The sequence below is a fragment of the Fopius arisanus genome, unplaced genomic scaffold (assembly GCF_000806365.1).
Source record: "Fopius arisanus strain USDA-PBARC FA_bdor unplaced genomic scaffold, ASM80636v1 scaffold00174, whole genome shotgun sequence".
NCBI classification, from domain to species: domain Eukaryota; kingdom Metazoa; phylum Arthropoda; class Insecta; order Hymenoptera; family Braconidae; genus Fopius; species Fopius arisanus.
In genome coordinates this window covers 74,388-99,966 of record NW_011887913.1, presented here as the reverse complement: position 1 = coordinate 99,966, position 25,579 = coordinate 74,388, and the positions used below count along the sequence as shown (strand labels likewise).

The following is a 25,579-nucleotide window of genomic DNA, read 5'->3' as shown; positions in this document are numbered from 1 at the left end:
CTATTCTGTATCATCGTTAGTATTATGTGAAGCGACATCTGCCTCTGTATTATCGGCGGAGCGAATGTATAATGCTTTCAGAGAAATCCTCCTTTCCTCAAGTGAGGATATTGAAAGCCTCCTGCTTTATTGACCTAAGCAATTGCAGTAGTGTTATCTAACCCTAGTAGCAGTTCACAATTATGCAGTTCAACAGCGAAGCATTTCAGGGCTAAAAGAGCTGCATAAAGTTTGAGGTAATACCGATGTCTCTTCCTTTCATCCTTATTCAAAAATCAAAATGAGCTGGCTCCATTGCAAAAGCATCTCCAGCCAGTTAATGAAGAGTCGGAAAATATTTCAATGCAAAATTTTTGTTTTTTGATTGGATGCGATCCAATTAGTGAATTCTATTTCCACCAGTCTTGAGATCTTCTTTCATGTTTTCAGTAATATCCATTTTTCTTTCATAATTCCCACCATTAGTACTCAACTTTTCTCTCTCAAATCTCTTACAGAGTATAAATCCATAAGCCACTGCAGGGCAGGCTGCCGACAGGATTCCTAAAAAGATCGCAAATTCCCTAATTTTGCAGCTATAACCTACTTCGAAGTTGGTCGTTAGACTAAAAATTTATTTTTGCTTTTTGTCTGTGAGATTGAGAGAAAAATGTACCAAGTCAATTATGAAACCCAGAAATTTACACCTTTCGGAAGGAGACAAACAACTTTTATCCAAATTTAAGATGAACACCAATTTATTTGAAAAGCTTTTTGCTCCCAATAAATTTCTTTCACAAAATTGTTTTCTTTCATTAATAAAGAGAAAATCATCTGAATAAATCACTAAGAAAAACCCCTTCAGTCTTAAATGGTTGAGAACAGGTTTCATAATTTTAGTGAATACATAGGGACTCGTACATAAGCCGAAAGAGAGGCACACGAATTGATATAGCTTTCCTTCAAATTGAAATCTAAGAAATTTTCTATGATCTTAGTGAATGGGAACCACGAAGTATCCATCCTTTAAATCCAAAGAAGCCATGAAAACTCCCTCAGAAATTAAACCTAAAACCGTTCTCATGTCCTCTAATTTGAAATGAGGTGCTTTAATGAACTTATTCAATTCTTCCAGATTGAAAATAAATCGGGAAGAGCCATCTGGTTTTGGGACCAGGAAGTAGGAAGATACAAATTCACCTCGACATTATAAACATTCCTCGATAGCTCCTTTTCTTATTAATTTGTTGACTTCACTGCTGATTAAATCAACCTCACCTTCTAAATATGCTTTTTCCTTTGGAAGAAATATCTGAATTGGTGTTGATTCAAATTATGTTTTGTAGCCAGTTATGCAGCTTAAAATTAATTTATCAGTAGTGATCTTTTTCCAAGCTTGTTGAAAGAATTGGAGTCTGCCAGCTATCCTAACCTGTGTGATTTCTTCGAGGATGATTTGCTCGTCGTTGAAGTCGAGGTCCTCGATGTATTTTGCGTTTGCGCTAGCGGCATTCTCTTTTTGAACTTAATGACTCGATGTCTTTGAGGCTGACCCGCCTGCTTGTATTATGCAGGCGGGCTCTTCAAGTTTCCCTGATCTCGAGATTTTAAGAAATCCTTTCTATTTTTTTCCTTGATTTCCGAACACGCTTTTTTAATCTCTTTAGCATCGTTCACCTTTTCTGTAAGGTCGGTACCATAAAGCCATTCATCAGAGATCATGGACTCCACCGTTGGTTTAATTGATTTATGGAAATTGGGAGTAATGAATAACTTACGAAATAGTGAATCTTGATGATATGTATCAGTCAAAATATGACCTATATGACTGAAAAAGGTTGTGATACGATCAGGGTCAGTGCTATTCTCGGAGGGATCCATCATGGCAGTCAAATCAGCCGTTTCAATTGACATCACAGTTCGAACACTATTTTGTCTATCAACGAAGTGTTAGTCCCTCTTTTTGGCAATTTCTGAGAGCATTGGAATGTTTTCTAGGTTAATCTTTGGAGCCTCAGTTTAGAATTCATCCTTTGTGTCATATGATTCAAGAATTTCATTCTTGTTTTTCACTGGAGCGCCTTTTTTCATCCAGTTTCCCCAAATTTTAACCAATTCAGGGTGGTATTCAACCTTTTTGAATTTAGGCTCCTGCAGACCAATACCTAGAGCTCTAAACACATCGTCATTCCATGTTGCCTCAGAGACAGACTCGTTTGATTTGTTATTTGGAGTCTTATCATCTTCTTGTGACTTTGAATCTTTTAAGATCGCATCATTTTCCTTTACCCCTTTTAACCATTTTTTGACGAAGTACTTATTGTGTGCTTGTGAGGCGACACTCTTGTTGAGTTTGATCACAATGATCTATCTCCTTGTCAGATTCGTATGGACTCTGACTCTCAATATTCGTATGGAATATTTGAGAAATTGATAATAAGCCTTCAAAATGAATCAAGCGTTTATTATTACTTACCTGAATTAACAGGGGGTTCATGATCATCATTTGGATTAGGTAAATTATTTACTTGAGCTCGTACAAGTGAATGAAGTATTTTTTGTAGGTTAACCACTGTCTCCCTCAATTCATCGAATTTTTTGTCACTTCTTCGTTTATAACGACGATCTCTGAATCGTGAGCGTAACCTAGAATGCTGTCTTCTATGATCAGGCATCTTGTTTATTCGATTTTTAAAAGTTTTAATATCAAACGTTAATCGGAGGAATGCTGCGCGTTTTATGTTAACATAAAATCTCATTATTTCGCTCACGTCAGGTGGAGCGCAGGCTTTATTTATGTCACATTTCAATCGGTTTTGGAACGTTTGTTTGGTGTGTAATAAGGGGAGGGATGAGAATTAGAGTATGGCCGCCGTGCGTTCAACTTAGTGCTCCAAAATGAACAAATAATTAGAAATTGAAATGAAACTTGAGAAGAAACAAGTTGGCATCGAGTTATTATTATTTAAGTACTCAAAATCATTTTAAGCTCTCAAAGTAGTGGATTTATGAGGAGCTGCGAAGCATAGGGACTCGGTTCCGAATTAGGTCCGCTGTTCATTTTTGAAACTGGGCATAAAAGCGCGGGGCAGCCATACTGTAATTCTCATCACTCCCCTCATTATTCGCCAAACAAACGTTCCAGAACCAATTGGAAATGCGACATAAATAAAGCCTGCGCTCCAGCTGGCGGGAACGAAATAATGAAATTTTATGTTAACATAAAACGAGCAGAATTACTCCCCTGAGGGCGGCCGGCGTCGATTAGATTACTTAGCGGGGAATTTTGAATTTACTCGCGTTGAAACGTTGTGGTGTGAGCATGACAAGCATGACTACATTATTACCATTAAGAACGAGACTCATAATATAATCAGTGTCAATAGATACAGCTTTTAAAAGTCTCTATGCATTAAAAAAAATCATGGTATTCCATTAATCGCTGGTGAAGGAAAAGACAGAGAGAAAAAAAAGCAATAAACAAACGCATTCGTACGTACGTACGTAGATACATACATACATAGAGACACCATCTGAAAATCGCATACTTGGACTTTTTTGGCTACATTTACTTACCCTAACACACAAAATTGAGAACTTAAATATTACCGAATACAAAGCTTCCATTCGCAAGTACTAAAATCGTCGTTCAATCCAGAAGTTATTATATGTTAAAATAAGGTAACGTAATGAATCGTCGAATTACTAGTCAGACTGTCTAATTCCGACTAATTCAGACTGTCCGTCTGAATAACTGAGCCAGAGGCAATGAATTCCCGAGTTTATATTTTATCATGGATTCGATTACGATAAGTGTTCTATCTATGTTGTACACCTGGAGAGGGATCCGGTGGCGTCTCAGATGCGCGTATGGGCCATAGCCATCGATAGGGCGAATCTACACTACAACGAATATACGGGGAAGTTATCCACGAATATGTGGGTTAATTGATATTTGAACATTATTAGTTACAACATTGTCTGATTCGGCATTACATATTTTGGATATGTACCATTTTGCGTATCCTCACATTTTCCGGCTCATAATAAATTACTTCATATTATTACGTAATAAATTATATTTCTGGGGCATAATATCCCTCCACGCAAGGGAAAAATATTGTTTCCCTTAGGAATGTTCTATTTTACCCTAATTCATTGATCTAATACAATCTCATATACACACATGACCTTGCGGACATGCAGAATATAGGTGGTCCACTTGACGAAGAATGATGCACCTACCTTTCATCGGTTTCTACCACTATTTTTCTTTCCTTCTTCAATGCAGCATATACATATATGCTACAGTCATCTGACAGCTTATTAAACTTGAAATTTTGAGCTTTAAAATGATATCGAATTGGTGTAGTTCTAATAATTTTTCATGGACTCATGACAGTTTCATTTCAAAGTTCCTTTTCCATGTTCTAATCAGAAATTCGACTTTGGCTGAAAGTTTCGAATTTCTGTATGAAATTAATCGGAGTGTTCATACTTCGTTTCAAAGACCATCAAATTCCTTGAGAAATGACTTTCGATAATTCTGAGTTAATTAATTTTTCATTAACTTAAATCAACTCATATCTTAATAGATAAATTAATTGAATCACGCTTATTCCCTTGAGAAATCAGAAATGGTCCGAAATTAATTGTTGATGAGTTGTTTATCAATAATATTAGAAAAAAAAATCATGGGCGTTTCAAGCTTACGCACGACGTCAATGAAACGTCTAGTATTCCTCTCTTTCTTTTCATTTCAACAGAGAGAACTTTCGCCAGTGATCCATCACCTCAGCAAGCGGGTACGAGGAGAGAACAACAGTGAACGGTAAACGGTAGTGATGTCTCCAGGGCTCCGGTTACCCCACCTCGCCATGGCGATTTTCGTGACTATCTTGAGTCGCCTTTACTCCGGTCGTCGAAAATTCATGACGCGCGTAAAGAAATTTCATCTCAATAATTCTAATTATTTAAAATATGAACATTACAAAATAAATTTGGAGAAAAAAGAAGATTCATCCGAAATAACGAATGAAAATATAAATATCCGAATTTTGAACTGTAAGGTGGTATTTTACCAGTTACTGGTTGTCGACCGTTTCGCGATTTTAGAGACTTCCACCAGACGGGAAGTCACCTTCAATGGCGAGAGTTTTGAGAAGAGAGGAGAACATACGTTTGATTGTATTTTGTTTTATTTTGAATTATGCGCCACCGCGTTCCATTCTGAGGACATCGACGAGGATCCCTGGACGCCGAGAGATGTCATCGAAATCCTAATTTCTGATGATAACTGGATTTTCGGTGTGGCCGACAATGGAGCAACAATCCAGCTATCAATTACCACGGAAGTGACGTATCACCAGAACACGAGGCGGATTGGCAATTAATGAAAAATAGGTTAAGGATTATTGTGGAGGAGAGTTACTATTCTCACAAGGTAGTCTGTAACGCGGAAAATTATTTTATATTTATTAGGCAGCGCTGAGGATATATTATCATTTATGATAATTAAAGAAATTGAGATTGAGCATCGCAAAAATTCGTAGCGTATGCGTGTAAAAATTATTGTCTGTGGCGCGCATGGCCGTTTGATTGGGATTGGTGGATGATGACGTTGTCATTCCCCCCCAATCATCTAAGTAACCGCGTTACCTACCTGTTGCCAGTTCTCGTGCGTTTTAGAAATTACTTTCCGTTTGGTGGGTAATAAGAGCGGACCTGCTGATAATTTCTGTTACTCAGAGGACGCCAAGTTCCAATTGTTAGGACGACGATATTAGAGAATTTATTTGGTGGATTTGAGAACATTTGTTTATCCAGGAGTTCCGAGAGTGTGAGAATAACTTCGGAATATTCAGGTGAGCGTGGTGGCGTTTTGTTTATTGTGAGATTTGTAACGAGATTTTCTCGTTACTAGGGAATATCACTAGCAAAATAACTCGGTGAAATGAACGACATCTAACGCCGGCTGAAATAGCCGAGCGAAAGATGAATAGACCATCGGACGACGGCCAATCAGGCCGCTCCGAAGGTAAATTAGACCAATCACACAGTGGGAAGAAACGTGGTAGGGTGAGACCATGTTTCGGAACACTGTGATGGCGCTGACGATAGCTGTTTCCCAATTCGGAAATCCACCCAGCTGTGTTAGGGAGTCCATGGCCGACGTACAGGCGTTCCAACTGGGTGGTTCCGAAGGGCGCCGTCGACTTAGACCAGGGACCAACGGCTAGGTGAAAGAACTAGCGCCCCCGGGATCCCGTCGAGTTGATTGGTGGCTGTGGGGTAACGGATGACCCACAGTCGCTGAGATGCTCAGCCTAGGGGGAGAAGGCCTTGGTAGATTTCAGGATAGTTTGCGTTGAGTGCTGGTCTCGAGCGGATGTTTTAGGAGCTCGGGATCAGTTGGTGGCAATAATCCCTGCCGGGATTATGAAGGGTACGTGGTTCCAAGGAATCTTGGAATAGCGAGAGAAGGGGACACTTGTGTCCCCGATCAGTGCAATGGATTACTTTGAGGCTACGGACGAGAGTCCGAGGCTACAGAGATCCATCTCTAGGGCGAAATCCATGGTGTTGGGGTGGACTAAGGGCTGGGATTCAAGGCGTTTCCCGTCGGTCCGGTCACACGCGCCTCCATGGGAAGTAACTCTAGTTTTGACTCGCGATGAGATTGCTATTACCGAGCTCTCGAGTTGGGGTGGACGTTACGTTAGGTGGGTGAGAAAGGTCTCCGGATACCTACGTCGCATGTGCCTCGAGCAGTTCGGCGCCCTGCGGGGTGAGAAGGATTCGCAGATAATCTGTGTCTTGTCTGGGGTTGAGCCACCCCAGAGGAGAGAGTACCACGTGAAAGGGATCACATTCCTCCACGAGAGTCTGGGGAATACGTTCCCCAAAAGATATCGTTGACGATGCCGTAAGCACGGCAGCAGTTAGTGATTGAAGTTACTCGTACGTTGGTGAACCTCGCCCACTCTACCGTGTCATGCTGATGCTGGCTCGGCATTGTGAGACCCGCCACCGAAAGTCCGCGGAGTTGACGAAATTCCTTCGCGGCTGGTTTTCCGTCAGGTTTTCCAGAAAAACCTGGCTGGCGCCCAGTCGTGAACGATAGAGGCGGCAGCCAGAATAGTTTGAGGATTATCCCGGGGTGTTGACCCGGGAAAAATACTCTTACAGATTATTTTGTCAAACAGTGGGCAGAGATTCTTAATTGTTTATTGGTGTAACGAACACCCGAGTCCTGTAGGACTGTTAGTCGATTATATCATCAGGAGATCTCTGGCCACTTTAGTCAGTGATTATTTTTGGCTCTCTCTCTCTTTCAAAACTCCGGTTAGATTCAATTCATGTAAATTTTGTTAGTTGTGATTTTTTTTTAGTGAGTTTTTTTGCGACTTCTGTATGATGAGTTTGTGTCGCAAAACCTGGTGATTCTCGCCATTGAATTTAATTTCGACTTTCATAGTTTCAAGGTCTCGCGACCTACGAATTTTTCTGTCTCTGGTTTTGTATTTATTTTATGTATTTTTGTTTGTTCGAGGTCACGTAGACTTATCGATTTTTCGCGTTACTGTTTAGAGTCATTGAATTAATGTGACAATTTCTTGTAAAGTATTTCTGATAAAACTTTTGACTTCTTCGACTGCTAACAATTGAGTTTTGTAACTCAGTTGTTTTCCGTTAATTTTTCTTTAGTTTTGTTGATAATAACAACTCGAGTCTCGTGACTCAGTTGTTTGATATTTTAATTAATTCTGACTTCTGTGACTATTTAATTATTTATTAATTTATTTATTTTAAAAATTTCTAGACTTCAGAAATACCTGTATAAATTTAATCAAACGATTTGACTTGACCGATCAATTTAAAATGTTCCGTGACGCGTGGTCGATTTGAGGGGATTTTATTTTATAATTTTTTTTTGTATCGAGACTGATTTTTTTTTATTAAATATTGTTCTCCCCGACAATTCTTATTTTATTTATTTTTTTTTGCTGAGGATCCCAGTTTCATCCCCTTTCAGCTTCCGATTATTTAAATCTCTACGTAACGAGCTACAGGAGTTATTGAAGCTGAGAGTGGAGAAGGATTTTGTTTACGGTGGTCATTCCGTTTTTAGTGACCTGGCGCCTGACTAAATTTTCTGATTTTATTTTCGGGGTGATTTGGTGCCAGAGGGCGGGCTGATGGACGAAGGGTTCCGTGAACCTTCGAAAATTACGTCGCAGAACATAACATGTTCAATTTCATGCAACCTAGAAAGCGCAAGTGAAGTGCACGTCCCGACTAGTATGTAAGAAAACAGCTGAAATACGATGGAAAAAGTACAGAAATGTCTGTAAATCACAAGTTGCTTGTGAAGAAAAAATCGAAAATGAACGTATTGGTTGAGTGGATGTAAGATTCTTACACTCAGTGCATTATGAAAAATTTTGGAAATAACTGAAATATGAAACAACATCAAGTTTATGACGTGTTTTGTGCTCTACATAATGCTGAATTTATCAGCACAATAGTGCTTATCTTTATGATTTGTAACATAACAGCCATAAACAACATGATAAAATCCACCTAAGCTCTACGAAGTAAATAGTAAACATGAGAATTTGATTCAGAAAAAGTTAAAAAAATAACCAGGATCAGCGTACTTGGCCCGCGTTCCGTGAATAATTGTTCCCTGCGTTGTATAGTCGTCAATAGTTTGTAAACAAATTTCTATAAACGTGTCCTGCATATAAAAAAAAATTCCTTCCGAATTGATTCATGAACACTATGTTTGAAAAATGAGTCTGAAAATGGGCGCCAAAAACGTTGGTTCTGACTATTTTTGGAAGTTCTCATACTTACGAACTTTTCTCCAGAGGGCATGTGGATTTACTAAACTTAAAAAATCTTCAGATGTGCGAATGATCGAGGGAAACTGTAGTGTTGTGTCAGGGAAAATACCCTTTATAAACTTGGTTCTGTTTCTTATTTCATTTAATTGGACAATTTTTCATAATGCAGTAAGAGTAAGAGCCTTATATCTATTCAATAAATACTGTTTGTTTTCGAATTTATTTTGAGACAACGTATCAAAATTGTCAGCTGACGTTTTTTTTCACAATTTTTTTTTTGTTTTTTCATAGCTATATTTCTTCCGTGAAGAAATCCTCTATTTTTCGAACAGTTTACACGGATACTAACCTGTAGTCTAAATACCTCAGCCTCTTTCGGGAAAAGTCTCGCAAAGTACTGATAAACCTGTTCCGATGTCCAGTCCGAGGCATCAGGAATGTTTGGATCAATTCCATCACGAGGGCAGATCTCATCATCGTTATGATCAATTAAACCTCTAGTTGGAGAGACTTGAGGGCTCAGAACTGGTGGTAATTGAGGAGGATTTATCGGAGTTTCTGGTCGAGAGGGCAGGACCTTCTCTAGTCCTATCACTGGAGTCATCTTCTGTAGCTTCTTTTCAGCGCAGTTACTACAGTGCCATTTTGAATGAGATTTAGAAGAAGGCACACGCGGCGTGTGGCATACATAATGATAAGCTTCATCACAGGCTATACATGTGATCAAAGCGCCCTGAAATTATGAACAATAACGTGACTCATATTTCTATAATTATTTGTAGTGATGATGAAGCATGGTAAATTTCGGATGCATTCCTCGTTTATTCCTATTTCTTGGCCAAAGAATATTAAAAAAAAACTCCCTAGAATACACAATAAGAAACAAAAATGTAAAGAAGATATGCTAATATAAACGAATTTGCTGGTAGAATTATTGAGAATGTTTTTGGTAATTATCTAGTAGATTCGCAGGAAGGATTTTCCCGCATCTCTGGATAGAATAACAACGACATCATGAAACAATCTCATTGACATTGATTGGTAGTGAAATTGGTTGCCTATTGATGGTTTCCTGGTGTGAGGACGGGCTTCGACAGGATTATTTCACTGTAAAAACGTCTTGAGCAGGTCCCAGCTTCTCGTACCTCAGCTCTTCCCACGTCCACTTTCTTCTCGATGATACGATGGGTGAGGCTGTCTATTCGATATACATTTAATGGAATAGGGGATGGTTAGAGCAGAAGTGGGCAACCTGAGGTAGGCTCGGAGTTGTAGCCATAAAATGATTAAGTTTCCAATTATAAGGGGTCTAACGTGATTACAAGGGTTGTCGTATATTTGTGTGGTGAGGGTAACATCGGGAGATGACCGATGCACGTCATCGAAATGCGAGGGCAAAATGGTTTGAATTTTTATGACCGTGTAATAAAAATTTATTATTTTCACCTATTTGATACCCATTCAAGTGCGAAAAAGAATGAATTTTTATTTTATAATGACTTATTTCCCGATAGGTTGGTTGCAGACAAATGAACGTGTTAAATTTTTCAGGTTAAAAATCACGAGCACGAAGTGCGATTAAAAAAAATAAGAAATACGAAATAAGAATTTCATGTTTGTCTGTATGTCGTGGGGTTAATTTGACTGGATAATGTTTAGTTTCTTACATAACAACTACCAGAGAAAATTATTAGAAGAACATCAGTCTAAAATCATGTAGGTTGTACCACGTGAAATGGTAAATGATGACGTTCAATAGTGTAATTCTATTAGTCGATATTTGGGCCAGAAAAATAATCAGTAGTAATACCCCAGGAGGTCTAAAACTATCAAATATTTCCGGATGACTTCATTGTAAACAAATGAGAGTATCAAGAAATAGTATATTTCTCACCTAAGGAGGTAAAGTAAAGAAGGCTTGCCCACGTACAGAATTACACGTAGTAAGCACGTGAGTAAGCCTTTTTTATTTCACCTTCCGTGGTAAGAACATCATTTTTCTCCCCGGCGTAGGAGCAAAGTCAGAGGAAGTGTTTACTTTACTCCCGCTGGGGAGAAAAAGAACTTGGCGCCATTATGTCTGTTTACAGGGAAGTTTGAGTCGCTTAATTTTAAAGCTCAAGGGATATATTTGTCGGATTATTGCTTTTCTCAGAATCGCAATGAAAAGAATTTTTTTGCTGTTGTGTGGTCGGCTGGTTCTGGCAGCGGGGAATATTCGAAAAATATCAAAATAATACCAGGTAAGTAACCCCAAATGTAATCATTCTATTGGTTGTCAATCTGAGAGAAGAAATAATTAGTATAATACCGAGTAGCCTCGTCGAATGGTACAATTCTACTGGCTGAAATTTGGAGGCGGAAAATAATCAAGTTTAACATGTATGTGTAGTTGTCCCATTGTAGAAATGAGCGACAATGGCGAAAAAAAAATTAAAATGTTTTGAAACGGGGAAAAGTCTGATTGTGCATGCTAATCAAATGAGGAACATTTTGTACCATCGCGCTACCTCTTAGAATCATCTGCCTAAGCCTGGCCTTCGGGAGCGTTATTATTATGTCAAATAACAGTGTACAATGTTGTTTTTGACTTGGAAAGAATGTTTCTCAAAAAATGAATAGGTCTAATATACATCTAGTACACGGAGAGAAAAATCTATGAATTTTTATATTGTGATTCCGATAAAAATTACTGTGCTGCCTTACAATCTAGGTGTAAACTGCAGGCCTGAGAAAAATTACTATGCCATGCAGTAATATTTCTTCATCGACCGAGCAAAACTTCGTTATCGGCCAAATAAAAATTCATAGTCGTCGCAACAGTTACCATTGTTAAATTCAATTTCCTCAAGAATCGGAAATATTCGACGTTCATCGCTAACCAATCATATTGGGTTAAAAAATGTTTGGAGAAAATGCTGTGTAGCACAGTAAAAATTAAAAGAAAGCACAATAAAAAATACCGATCGATAGGAATTTTTGAAGGATTTCTATCAATTTTTCTTTCAAACTCAAACAAAAAATGATAGACCTTCAAATTTTATAGTGCTGTTTAGTAAATTATATGGAGCCACACATGATTAGTACGGAATGTATAAGAAAATTTGACATATTGATAGTAATTTTTATTTGTGAATCAAAGAAGTTCTAGTATTCTAGCATTTTGCACCACGATTGTAGTGCTCGGCACAGTAATTTTTCTTGCACTTTTCTCTCCGTGTATATCTTCTATACATATACATATATGTATATGGACATTCCATGTCAGCTCATGAAGTTTCAACCCTTATGGTTTTAGATTTGTTTGCAAATCGATTTACCACACAAATATAACACTCCGTAGTATTTCATTTTAACTTTTTAAGACGTGATTGCCGCAATCGAATCATGAACTTTTTTTAAGATCTCATTTACGCCTACTAGTACATTAAAAACTTCCGGGGTCTGAATTCCTGGAAGGACAGTTAGAGAGTTACCCTCTCTCCGACTTCGAGAGAGTGAGGGCGCTGAAAATTGAAAAACATAGACGTAAGTACACTAGTGGGAGAGGAGCGAATGATTTTCGCTTGGCAAACCGTTTGTCAGCCAGGTTAACTCCAGTGCGCACATTTAAGACGCATATAAGAGAGAGGAAGGATAATATTAAAAAAGGCTGTTGAAAGGAGAAAATGTTGAAGTGGGGGAACGATTCTCCTCACGCGGCGATGCGTTAGACAGTTAGAATGGTGGACACATAAGGAGTTTTTACTGTAATAAGTTACACAAAAAATGATTAAAACAAAAAAAAGCAGTTTTAAGTGAGCAAATGAAAAAATTTAGCTATGTTATAATTCATCATTACGACACTTTTAGACCTAAAAAACACATTAATTTTCGTCACACTAACATGATTATTGAAAAAAAAAACACTTAATTTCCATCAAATTTTTATTGTTCAGAATAGTATAATGCCCGCTGCTTTTAACACCTTCCGCATCATTGGATCTCATAAAGGGATTTTTAAAATTAGTTTTCGAAAAAAAAAACATTCTGGAAACTCAAGAAATTTTGATGAACAATTTTTTCACATGCATTCGATGAAAAATTATATTCGCAGCTTTTACATAATGAAAAAGTATAGGAGCGTCTATATTATCATGATGTCATCATGAATCATATTATTTACATATCATATTTTTTATTGAAGTGTAGGAGTTCCAATACGTTCGCATGATGTAAATAGTTGTAAATAATTCTCCACTAAAAATATATATATAAGAACTACTTTAAACGTTTTGAATTTTTTTTTTTCCACAATTCATGAAAAAATCCCCATTCGGAGATCCAATGATGCGGTTGGTACTACAATCAGCAGGAAACAGTATTTTCGGAAAAAAAAATTTAATGAAAATTAAACGTGGGTTTTTTTCAATAATCACGTTCATGTGACGAAAATTGACGTTCTTCGGTTCTAAAAAGTGTCGTAAGGGTATTTAATTGTGAAATTTTAAAAATTATTCAGCTGAAAACTGATTATTTTTGTCTTGACAATTTTTTGTGGAACTCATCACTGCATGACTCAAGTCGCAAAAAAAATTTTTGAATTCGATTAGGGCAAAACGATTCATAAAAAATTAAACTTAAAATGGAAATGAAAAAATTCCTCGACGAGGCAGAATGCGGTAGCCCCTTCTTGTTAATTATTGGTTAAGTTTGTAAGGTGGCTTATCAAACATCGGTATACCGTCCATCGAAAATTTTTACTCTTTTGCTCATTATTGATTTATAATTTTAAATTGGGGTGGCTGTACGCAAAGGGACAGCAATATTTATGAATATTTTACTCTAATGACATAGAAATAAAAAAAATAATACAAGCAGATTTACCGTCAGAATTTCAAAGATTTTACATGATTTAATATACCTTTAGGATTATCGACCCTTAATATACCGCAAATATTGTAATTTGTCTCCCCAGCGGGAGCAAAGTACACACTTCCCTCCCGCTGCGCGGGGAGGGAATTCTGTCTTTGCTCCTACGCCGGAAGAAAAATCATGTTCTCACCACGGAAGGTAAAATAAAGAAGGCTTGCCCACGTGCAGAATTACCGCCCGAGCCGAAGGCTGAGAAATAAACTATTATATGCATTGGCGGCTCGAAATCAGCTGTCAGAGAATGTTACCTTCCACCTTTTTTTTCACAAAAATCGTCAAATATAAACACTGCCAATGGGGTGGCCACTAACATTCAGTAGAGAATTGTATGAAAAGTGCCACCAAAGGTGAAAAGCATTAAAGATTTTTTTTTTGTTTTGAGACCAGGGTGGACTGTCTCATGTAGATAGTTTTTTTTTCATTTTTTTGTGTGGGACTTTTGTGCAGTCGCACATCAAAAAAACATGTAAAAAACTTAAAAATATAGAGGCTGTCGTTTTTAATTTTTATGCGAGTATAATTGCAATAAAGCCAAAACTGAAAATGAATGTAACTAATTTTTCAGACAGAATTTTTTGACAGTTCATTGAAAAAATTCGCGTCCGTTATTTTGAAAATATATTACTTTTTCGGATACGATTATCTTACCGTATAATGGGCAGACGCCTCACAATTCAACAAGTGAGAACAGGAAAGGTACGGAAAGTAGGATAAATGTATATATATCCGAAAAATTTGTGCGAAACATCAGAACATCAAAATTAGACTCTGCAACGTTCATCCTGATTCCCCTCCGCCCGGTTTGTGTTCCCTCAAAGTAACAGCTGAAGAGAATCTCAATTGTGCTTGTTTAATTTTGAGAATTTGCTAATTTACGGACGATAATCCTTATTTAAAAAATGGTTGTCCATCCCATTCACTTGGTATTTATAGTCCGCAATGCCTCCCTATTTCATATATATAGGACATGTGTTTCATGTTTTTTCTCGCGAAGTCAGTATGCGAATGGTTTAAATTTCATCCATTCATCTTCACGCAAACCGAAGTTACGGCTAATTGAACAGCACGAAATATGAAGTCGGTATGACACGTCTATGTTGAAGGTTTCAGTTTCGGCTACATTTTCAGCACCTGTATAAACAAAAAATGAGGCATTGCGGGTACCATTTCAAAGCTCATTTTCTGAGCTTTCGAATGATACTCTTTGGTATATCGATTCGGTCTTTAGTTATGAACGTTTATGCACGTGATCATATGAAATGTCTACCTTGCATTTTGGCCATGCATAACATGTTATAATCAAATTAAGGGCGGAATAACGATGACTGCTACATGTTATGTATTAAGGCCCGGCTGGACCATCTATCGAACGTCATCTTTTATTTAAATTTTGTAAAAAAATTTAGTTTACAAAAAAAAATAATAAGAAATACGCAGTTTGTCATTGCTCCACACTAGATTGAGTAACAGATAGACGCTGCTAGACGAATGGTAAGCTATTGAAAAAAATTTTTTTTTGTAAACTCGGGAATTACCTTTCAATCAATATTGCGATTTACTGCCCTTCAATAATTTTTCTTCTTTTTTTTCGTTATCTTTTTATAAAAACTCGTGTGGCTTAATATATTTTGAATTAGCAAAATAGAATTTTAACAAAAGGGTGCCTTCGATAGGTGGTCCACCCCAGCCTTAAAATGAAAAAAAAAGAATGATCAGTAATTATTCAATATGTTGCCACTTGTTAGAATTGCTTCAACCGATTAATATTTTTGGTTAAAAGATACCGAACATATGATGACAGACAATAAAAATAGTTCTTAATATAGCGCGTGCGTTTCGCGCGCGCCTCTGATATTGTCGTAGTTGTATCTTCAAAAATCTTAACAATATAAAAAAAATTATCAACGAAAATTTTCTCAATGAGTTGCCAATGCTCACGAAATTATTTACATTCATATCGTTCCCACCTCCTCCCAGCTTTGCTAGATCAAACACTCCCGATTTTCTCTTTATTGCAGTTATTTTTACATACAAATTAAAAACGACGGACTCCGTATTTTTTAGGTTTTTCTTCAACTTTGTTTTTAGTATGGATTAAATTTTTGATACATCCCAGCTTGAGACAGGATTGCAGCAAAGTTTCCAATAGAAATATAGCAAAGAAAACTATCTACATGGGATAATCCAGTCTATCCACCGAACTTTAAAAATTAGGAATTTCTAATTATTAAATCTTTTTTTTAAATTTCAGAAATATTTGAAAATGGTATTACAAGTAGGTTTGTGATTGAGAACATTAAATTTTTCTCACAGTTTCCGAAGTTTCGCAGCATATGCTGCACGTTTTGCATCTCTCGCACTGCCAGCTGCTCCCAGCCTTGTGGATGAGATCTTCAGGGCTCCAAATGCAGCCTGGATGAGCTACAAATAAAGACAAACTTGACAACGTACTTAGCCAATATTTATTATTCAATGCAAAAGATGCAATGTTCTATGCTGATATCTATATGTAGACACTGTATTTACCTCTAACTGTGCAATCACGACATGCGACGAGTGACTCTGATTTGTCTTTGGCACACAAACTGCATTGTCTATTAGGTCCTTCCTTAGTAGTGGCTTTCAGATTAATGTCATGATATTCGTGAGATGCTTGAAACGTGGTTTTACTTGCAAGGGGTTGCCGTCCTCTCTTACGTTTAGGAACATCAGTGTCGGATGGGTCAAATACTTTTTTCGCTCTCTAAACGAAAATACTATATTTCAGCCATAGGAAATGAAGAGATTATTCGATCAATATCATGTTACAGGCAACAGGAGCAGGCCAAAGGTAAGTTCCGTAACGATATGAGGTTAATAAGTTCTTCACGGTGGTATATGGAATAGTATTGTTTGTTATCAGATCATAGGCTGATTTTCATAGTCGTGAAACAATGAGTGACAAAGAAAATTTTCAAAATTGAAGACCATCTAAAATATATTCCTTACCTTACCTTTTTTATATTCCTTACCTGATTATTATTTACCTGACACACAATTAAAAACTAATGTTGAGTAATCGAATAATGAATTCAATTAAAATAATACAACAAAGAAAACAATAATGGATTTCACAATCGAACGATACACGTGAGAGTGTTTCCGATTAATATAATCTCAAGAATGAATAATATAAAAAATACCCATGCCCGACAATAAATCCGAAATGATTGCCAGGCCTTTGCTTCGTTTTCTAGGCTTATGACCATCTTCCTTTCTCAAAAATCATAATGTTATGTATTCATTGGAAAGCTTACTTAATTATCTCCAGTCGCACCTGACTCATCAAATTCTGATAACTTTTCATTTCCTTATGGCATTTTTTGGCGAAAAATGGTTTATTATATTTTCTTCAGAAAATTAACTTTATTTGGTTTTTTCAATATTTTCAAGTGAAATCGTTCAAGATAGTCGTATGTCATTTTGTGAAGCTTTTATGGCTCTTCAGAATGGTATATGCTGAATTTCATTTGGAAGGAATTTCATAGTGTTTTTACAGATCGTTCCCATTTTTTACGTTTTGTCAAAACCAAATAACAGTTTCTGCCATTCCTCGATTCTTTGGAGTTGGTCAGCGAGGAGGTTTCATCGTATTGATATGACTATTAATAATTCATCTCTTCGATCAATCGCAGGAGAAGATAATGTAGCAATTTTAGTGCGTCATGTTGTAAAAACTCCTATTTTAGTTCGTGTAATCATAAATCATAAAATTCTTTCATTTTTTGCAAGTAAGAGGAACTATTCATACTATATCATTTCGGAAGGTATTTATTGTTCTTCAAAATAGTAAATGCTAAGGGTTTTGCAGTTGTAGTGGCTTTTTCCTCTTTTTATCTTTTTATCTCTTACCTTGATTCCATAATTTTTATGAATTAAAAATTTTTAATTTTATTTTTTTTATCATTCAAAAAATCGTTTCAAAAATCAGAAAAAATTCACAAAGATAAAAAAAAATCAAAATTATAGAAAATTGTTTTTTTTTAATATTTTTTCCTTGCTAAATTCTATTTTGTATCACTTTTTTGTCAATTAATTTTGATGTGTACAAATTTTTCTACTTCTCTGTGAAAATTTGAAATGATTGTATTTATTTATTTGATATTTTTTTCAAATTGAGCACAAAAAAGTTTCAGTGTTTTCCCTGCAGTACATTTGGAAACAAGCAGAAGGCTGGGAGTATATGGCAGCGAGGATGTGACACTGAACAAGTCCTTGACTGATTTTTTTAATCGCCATCAATGAATTGATGGAATGTTTCCGAATGGCTAGAGACAGTGCTTATATCTTTGTATGATTTCTCTTATTTCTTGATGTTTATCGAAAATTTTCTATGATGAGGTATGTGACTCGGAATTGATTGAGTTAAAGATCATCCAAACGAATTTCTTTTTGAGGGAAGAAAACATTTTTATTAATACAATAGTAAAGAAAAAAGCTTTAGTAGAAATTTTGTTAAAGAAATATGTAAAATTTTTGATTAGTTATGCTTTTTCCATAAGATTTTTTCACAAGATCATGGAATAAATGTTCGATGAAAAATCATTTATAAAATGAATGTCTTCAGAAAACACATGAAATTTAATTGCAAAACGAGTTAACATTTGGATCGAAAATAAGGTTGGGAAAGCGCAAAAAGAATAGAGCCGGAAGAAAAATAATGGAAAGCCATCAAAACGGTAAACATGTTACAAAATTTTGGGGAGAAAAGGTCATAGTGATAATAGCTAGGATCTATTCATTTTTATAATATATCCTAGTAAAGATGGCAAATAAGGAGGTGCTAATCAAGAATGGACTGCATAGTGACATCTATTTTGGACTAATTGCGATAGCAGATGATGGGTTTAAGATTCTTGGCTGGTCTCATGAGATCGCAGATCATAAAATTGGTAATTCTTCAAGAATATCTAACTAGTGCGAATAAAATTCTGTTGTAATACCGCTCAGGCAATATACAACAGGGGTCCTATCTTTATTTCTGATCAAATTTATTGCTAAAATGCTTTTCAAACCGTGTGGCATGTTACTTTATGTTACAAGGCCCCTAACTGAGTATTTTTGAGACATTGAAAACCGTTGGATAGTTTTCGAGATATTCAAGGAAATTAATTTTAATATAAAGTGAAATATCTTATGAACTAATGATCCAATTCCGTCGTTCTTCAATAATAAACATTTCATTACCAAGAGGAAATTTCATACCAAATTTCAAGTTAATAAATGGATTTTTAGCAACTTTACCGTGCTAACGAATTTTTGTTTTATAAAAATAGAAAAATTGAAATATCTCGGAAACTTAGTGCGAACGAATATACATATTTTGATTCATTGGAATAAATTGAAAAACGTGAAAAATTGAAATCGGTTGAGTAGTTTTCGAGATTTTGTAAGAAACGATTCAGAAAGAAACAGCAATTTATGGCTGGACCAATCGAGCTGAATTTTGTCACATCCTTAATCCTTAGTAATACCTATAATTTCACGACATCTTGCCATTCTCGGAATAACTTTAGCCGTTTATTCCATTAATTTTCTAAAAGAGTAAGCCCATGTACACATATACACATAGTGCTCAAATTTTGTATTTTTACGTTTTAGACCATTCTTCATCATTTCCAAGCAAAATTAACCAATTCGGAAATCTGACGATTCGAAAGATTCCGTTCAAAAGCCAAAATAAAAACTGAAAATTTTCACGTATTTTGTTAAGAATACATGCAGAGAGCATTCGTAAAAGATAATTAACTTGTAATTATAACTATGCATAGATAATACATGCATGCATTCATCGCACAGCTACATAAAAATTCCGTAATTTCTTGAGTATTTTTCTCTCCGTACGCTAAGAGGATATTGCCGATATACTCTCCTTTATTAAGTTATTACTAAATATGTTGCAACAAAAACCGCTAGAGCAACTCGTGTTCAATTATGTTGAAAATAATCCACATTTTGTCTATCTGTCACGTACTGAATCTTCAACGGGAACTGCGTTTAAAGAGGAAGACCTTTGAAAAACTACTATACCCATCGGAAATTCTTAAGAAATATACAATGAAATTCTGTTTGATAGCCTTGAAGATACTGCGCTCTGATGGATTGAAATCTGAGTAAGAAAAATAATGCACCAAACACCGGTCGTGCTTCAAAATTAATCATATATTTTCCTCAAGCTTCCCTGCCTAAGAATGAGTGTCTCAAATTTTGGAGAAACCCTCATCACATTTTGTATTTGGGGTTTTTAATCTGCAAGATTTAACACCATCGTTTCTTGGGAACGAAGCTATTGGAATGTGGTCAGTTTGAAACACTAGAGAGGTATTACACTAATGTTATTACTATTGAATATTTCAGACATCAGTTATTCACCCAGTCGATATGGAGGTTCGATACACGATGCTCCTCAGATTATCTGTTGGAAATTCTCACATTTTTCAGAAATTCATTGAAGAATAGCGGAGACGAATGAATATTCATTTTCCCGTTTTTATCTCCACGGCTTTATAGAATTCTACAAATTCTACTCTAATACGACAAATAACTCTCGTGTATTATAACAACTCACATATTCGAATTTGAAAGGGGTTTGATACCCTCGTTTGTTTCCAACGAAATTATTGGGAAAGAGTTATTTGGAAATAGTTATTTGAAATCATCCGGACTATGAATGAACAAGTGGATAGGAAGTTTCCAACTTTAATAATATGCGAATATATGAATAATAATTAATTTCTCAGCTTTGATTATTTATTACTCGGGTATTCATAACTTTTCGACTTTCTTCATTAAATGAATAATCTGATATTTTCGCAGTCTAATCATTCAATTATTGGGCAACCATGAAATTGGATGCCTCCTTAACTAATCAAACTAACATTTTCAATTTAGATAGCGAGTTTTATTTATTTTGTTAATTTTAATTCGTTGTTTCACATTTACGATGATTGTATTATTGAAAATATCAAAGAGGGTAATGATCCTGAATTGCCGAATTTCCGGTTTAGAAAATTTGTTTTGCCCAATTATCCTTCTGGTAACCACCAACCTTTCTTGCATGTTTCTTAAATGTACTTTCTGAGCACGAAATAATATATTTCTGGACCGTTACGATTCACCCGTATCGTGGTCCAGTTCCACATGAGTGAAAAATTGTCCCGACCAGTCTGAACCACAGTTTTCAGTGGTTACTTTCAAGTTTTTGAATTGGGAAAGTATATAATACCACTGTTCAGGCGACAAGTCATGAGAAACGAAAATACTAAGTTTTAGGATTAATTTTTTCAGAAACTAACCTTCCTTCTAGCACTCCGAAAGCCTCCAAAAGTCCCCCCCGTTGGTGACTGATTATTACTGCTTCTTCCAGTTTCCTCATCTTCTCTCTCCTCACTGTGCTCCTCCTCCCCCTCATTTCTTCGACGGCCCCTCCTATCTTTTTCCTCACGTCCCACGAAATGCTCAAATTTAATTTCCAAATCCATCGAGTCATCCGGTCTCACCAATAATCTCTGTTTTCTTTCACTCTTACTCGACTTTTTCACTTTTCCGACGCTCTCTCCACTTTTCAGGCATCTTTCCTCCTCTTTATTTTGGTCTTTTGGTTCATTCTCTTTTTTCTTTCTCTCTTTCTCCGCCTCTTTCCCTTCGACATCTTTCTCAATGACATTAGACTCATCTTTCTTCCCAATGTCGTCTTTGGGGCTCGCCTGCCTTGATGATCTAGGAGTATTGTCACTCCTTGAATCATAATTTCCTCCATCATCAAAGCCGAAAAAATCGGAATTGGATTCTCTAAGTATCGAGTCCTTTCCGGAATCTCCAGTCTCGCTGGAATACCTTCTCGGTTTATTAACAGAATGTCCAGTGTCTTCTTTGCCATTTCCAAATGAGGTATTACCAGTGACATCACTCGTCCCAACCAAAGAATAGTTACCATTACTCATTCTCGTTACGTTTCCACTGGAGACTTCTTTAGCTAGGAAATCTTCAACCATTTTTCTTGATGTAGGGTTGCTGATACCGTCGAGGAGCTGCTCAATAAGTCGAAAGGCAGGGACTCCTTGATCTAGATAGTCCGGCTCCTCCACGAGAAGCTCTGCAAAGGCAGAAGCCATCATGTTTGAGTTTAATTTTTCTTTCACAAATCCTTCAGGACGATTTTTATACAGTTGTAGACGAGACCATTTCGAGGCGTTTCTGTAGCTGGTATTCCCTTTGTAGTCCACCTGAATGACCTTTTCGGCTTCTATTAGCCTGTGTAAGTCAGCAATGGTGTCCCTAACATCCACTGAAAATTTTCGGAGAAGATAGTTGCAAATTCGATCAGCATCTGGACGGGCTTTTCGACGACGGAGTTGATCAATTGCTTCCAGAATTTGTTCCTCATGGATTATGTGTACTTCATGAGGTTGCTGCATTTTAAGAGAATTTCTGAACGTGTAATACTCTGCAACATTAAAATCAGATTGCAGTGTACATTAGTGTCCAATGAACCTGTGCAGACAGGAATTTTGAAAAACTAGGCTTTCAATAAATGAAAAAAAAATTTTAACAAACACTAGTTATTGAGATTTTTGATTAACTGTTTTTTGTCCTTCTCTAAAGGGATTAAAAAAAAAATCATCTTAGTAGAATTTCAATCGGATTATAACGTTTTTGTTGGAGTTAAATAACGTATAGAATATTGTCGGATATAACCTAGCTTTAGACTGTCACACAAGCATGGGGTATACAGAGGAGTAGGTTACTTACGATTCGTGACTTATACGCAATGATCATTCGACGTGGTTGTCCAACACATTTAATTAAATGATCATTCTTTATGATAGGATACTTTTGTAATAGTTTCACAACAGCTGCATATCGCTGTTACGCCAATACCTTCGTAAATTTCCATGCGTCGACCAATCGAACCGTGTACTTATTTATTGGTATATTCACTATGCTGACAGTAAAGAATTGTCCATGACGGTGCTTAGATAATACCCACTAAAGGACGTGAGGGTATTATATTTGAAAAAAAGTAATGCAAATCTATTAATTTTGAACGGATTTTAGAATTTAAAAAAACCAACGAGGAAGCGGCATCACTTTAAACTGATTTTGTAGCAAAAAATCAGGTTTGAAATCACCATTGGTCTTTTTCACCAGGAACAAAATAAATAAAAAAGCTGCATAAAGAAAAAGTTGATAAAATCTAAAACTGAAAATACAGAGAAAAATATCTCAATTTATCAAATTTTGATTACTTCATATATAATCATTTACTATTATAGAGAAAAAATGAATAGAAAGAAAGATCTTGAACTTTATCTTGATCTTGACTTGAAAAATAAGGAATGTGAAATTATTGCAAATGCAATCGATAATTACTGCACTTTTTGTAATGTATACTATAATTAGGAAGTAGTGTGATCAATTTTGATAATGAGTTTTAAACAGTAGGAATGAAAAGTTCATTAATAGTCATGCAAACTAGGTTAATCATTTTTTTTAATTGCAGCTTAGTGTCGCAGCATTGTTTTCCCATAAAATTTTAATTTCAAAAGCACTGCTACTGAAGAATTGTTAAATTGGATAACGGGCAGACACCCCAGTGTAGCAGTATGTAATTAGCCGCAAATTATCAACAATTACAAAAACGAACTCATACAATCGATTGTAAATCGTTCGCAGGTGATTGCAAAAAAGGTCATAATATTTAAGAGTAGATAGTTTTTTTATAAAAAATAAAAAACTTATGACCCATGTAGTTAGCCGCATTTTTTTTTCTAATCACTCTTAAATGATTTTTTTTATTGTAATCGTTTGCAATTCGTTTGTAAATACTATATTCATTTGAATCGACGTTTAGGAGTCATTAGTCTGGAAATTATCAGCAATAACCGTGATTGCAAAATTGCGTGGAGGGGATAAGACTTTGCAAGTATGACTAGAGATTATAGGGGAGATTGGATTGGCTAACGCCAATGGCGAAGCTTCAACCGCGAACTTTCCTAGCGGAACTGGCGGAACTAATTTTGCGGGTGCACCTGTGAATCAAACAGGTCGCGAGGGCAAGAGTGTCGGTAATTTTCGGAGGGCGTGGGTACAGATAAGGCAGAGCGCGAGCCCGAGAGTGTCGATAATTCGGAAAGATCAGCAAACGCGAGAGTGTCGACAATTCCAGGAAATCGAGACAAAAGAAAACATCCCATATAGAGCGGAGTGGGGGTATGATGGAGAAACAATCGATGGACGGAATGAGAAAAATGAATTCACTTCTGTAAATTCGAAAAATTGTTCAACAAATTGGGAAAAAATTGTCTCGCAAATATATATTCAAACGATTGGGAATCGCTTGAAACGTCGAGATTTATGGGTCCCTCGGAACTTTTTTTTTTAAACGATAGCTTTTTTGTTAACAAATTCTAAAATGATTAAACAAATTGGAGAAAAATTGTCTCGCAAATGTGGCCCCAGATAGTTAATTCCACATAGGTAAAAATTGATCAGTTTTTCCAGTCGGGCCCTTTGAAGGTCTATTGAAGTTCATTGATATTCGATCAATTCGCTTTGATAGTCAATAGTTATTTTTTTATTAATTAAAAACTTTTTCGAGCAAAAGTTAGCACCCCATTTTTTATTTTTTCATTGAAGGTCAAAACAAACCTGGTCATTGGATTCAACATTGTTTGTAGGTCATATATAGTCCATTGTTATTAATTTATCAATCATCATTTATCTAATATTAATTAATTAAAGAATATTATTCTGACCGACGAGTGCGCTTGCGCATGAGCACATACTCTACGCGTACCGCGTTATTCATATTACGTTAATTTTCATCTATAGCCAACCATTTTTATTTTCAATCATTATTTAAATTCGTTTGCCAAAAGAAGTTCTATCCTGCTCGTGAACTTTCACTTTAAAGAGAGTCATGGCGAATTTTTATAAAAACATCTGTTTAATTAAAAAAGGTGGCATCGAGTAAATAGCGGAGAGACAGGTCATTGATGGTTCATTGTATATTAGTTCGAACTATGTCCTTTATTTTGTCCTTAAAAATAGGAAGTCTTCAACATTCTTTGTGATTCTATCATGATAGAGACATTCACAAATTATAGTAAGATTTCAACATTCTTCATGATTCATCACGAACTTTTTGGTAGTTTATCATAACAGATCTCTTAAAACTGAAAGCTTAAATATCCATTATTTGCATTCAACGAACGCACTGAACAACTTAATACTTAATCATACATTAAAGTTATTGTGAAGGCTGCGATTCCTTCACAACGTAGATAAAAGCTTTTGGTTGAATCTTCGCAGACCCGGATACAGTCTGAACCGCAGTAGAATGGCCATCATATAATACCCAATTTGCTGGTGTCCAACAGTATCCAACGTATCTGTCCTGAGCGTAAGCAATTATTCCCGCTAATCTGTTGACATTTTATTTATAAAAAAAGGAATTAATCGTTCAATAAACATCACAAATTATTATTAGTATTATTCTATATTGAGAGTGATCAACATGCGCTGAAATAAATGACCAAAGTTTTTCATAATTAATCATTTCGATCAGCAAATAATATTATCGACAATTAAAAAAAAAATCGATTATTCCTCACTTCGTCCACAATAGAAGTATTGCAACTTACCGATAATCGGATTCACGTTGGATAGATTTGGGGATGGCATCAATAGAAGATTGTGGAGATCCTTGGGGAAGATCAATGAACAGATGAAAATTGGGGGTTGTTGTCACCACACATGAACCTGAACACGACCTCCTTCGACAGGAAACGTTTCTG

The 25,579-nt window shown here is 36.0% G+C and overlaps 1 protein-coding gene across 5 annotated transcripts in view; it reads right to left on the bottom strand.

The window, feature by feature from the left end:
- Positions 1-25,579, bottom strand: part of Lint-O (L(3)mbt interactor in ovarian somatic cells) — a 55,044-nt gene that overhangs the window by 16,410 nt on the left and 13,055 nt on the right. Inside the window, exons 1-5 of one of the 5 annotated variants that reach the window (XM_011314579.1) lie at positions 22,533-22,727; positions 21,077-22,227; positions 16,269-16,485; positions 16,054-16,163; positions 9,178-9,561 (exon numbers count right to left, since the gene is read on the bottom strand). In XM_011314579.1, the coding sequence (XP_011312881.1) occupies positions 9,178-9,561; positions 16,054-16,163; positions 16,269-16,485; positions 21,077-22,198 (1,833 nt within the window). In that variant the 5' untranslated portion in view covers positions 22,199-22,227; positions 22,533-22,727. The other 4 variants (XM_011314580.1, XM_011314581.1, XM_011314583.1 and 1 more) reach the window with 4 other exon arrangements.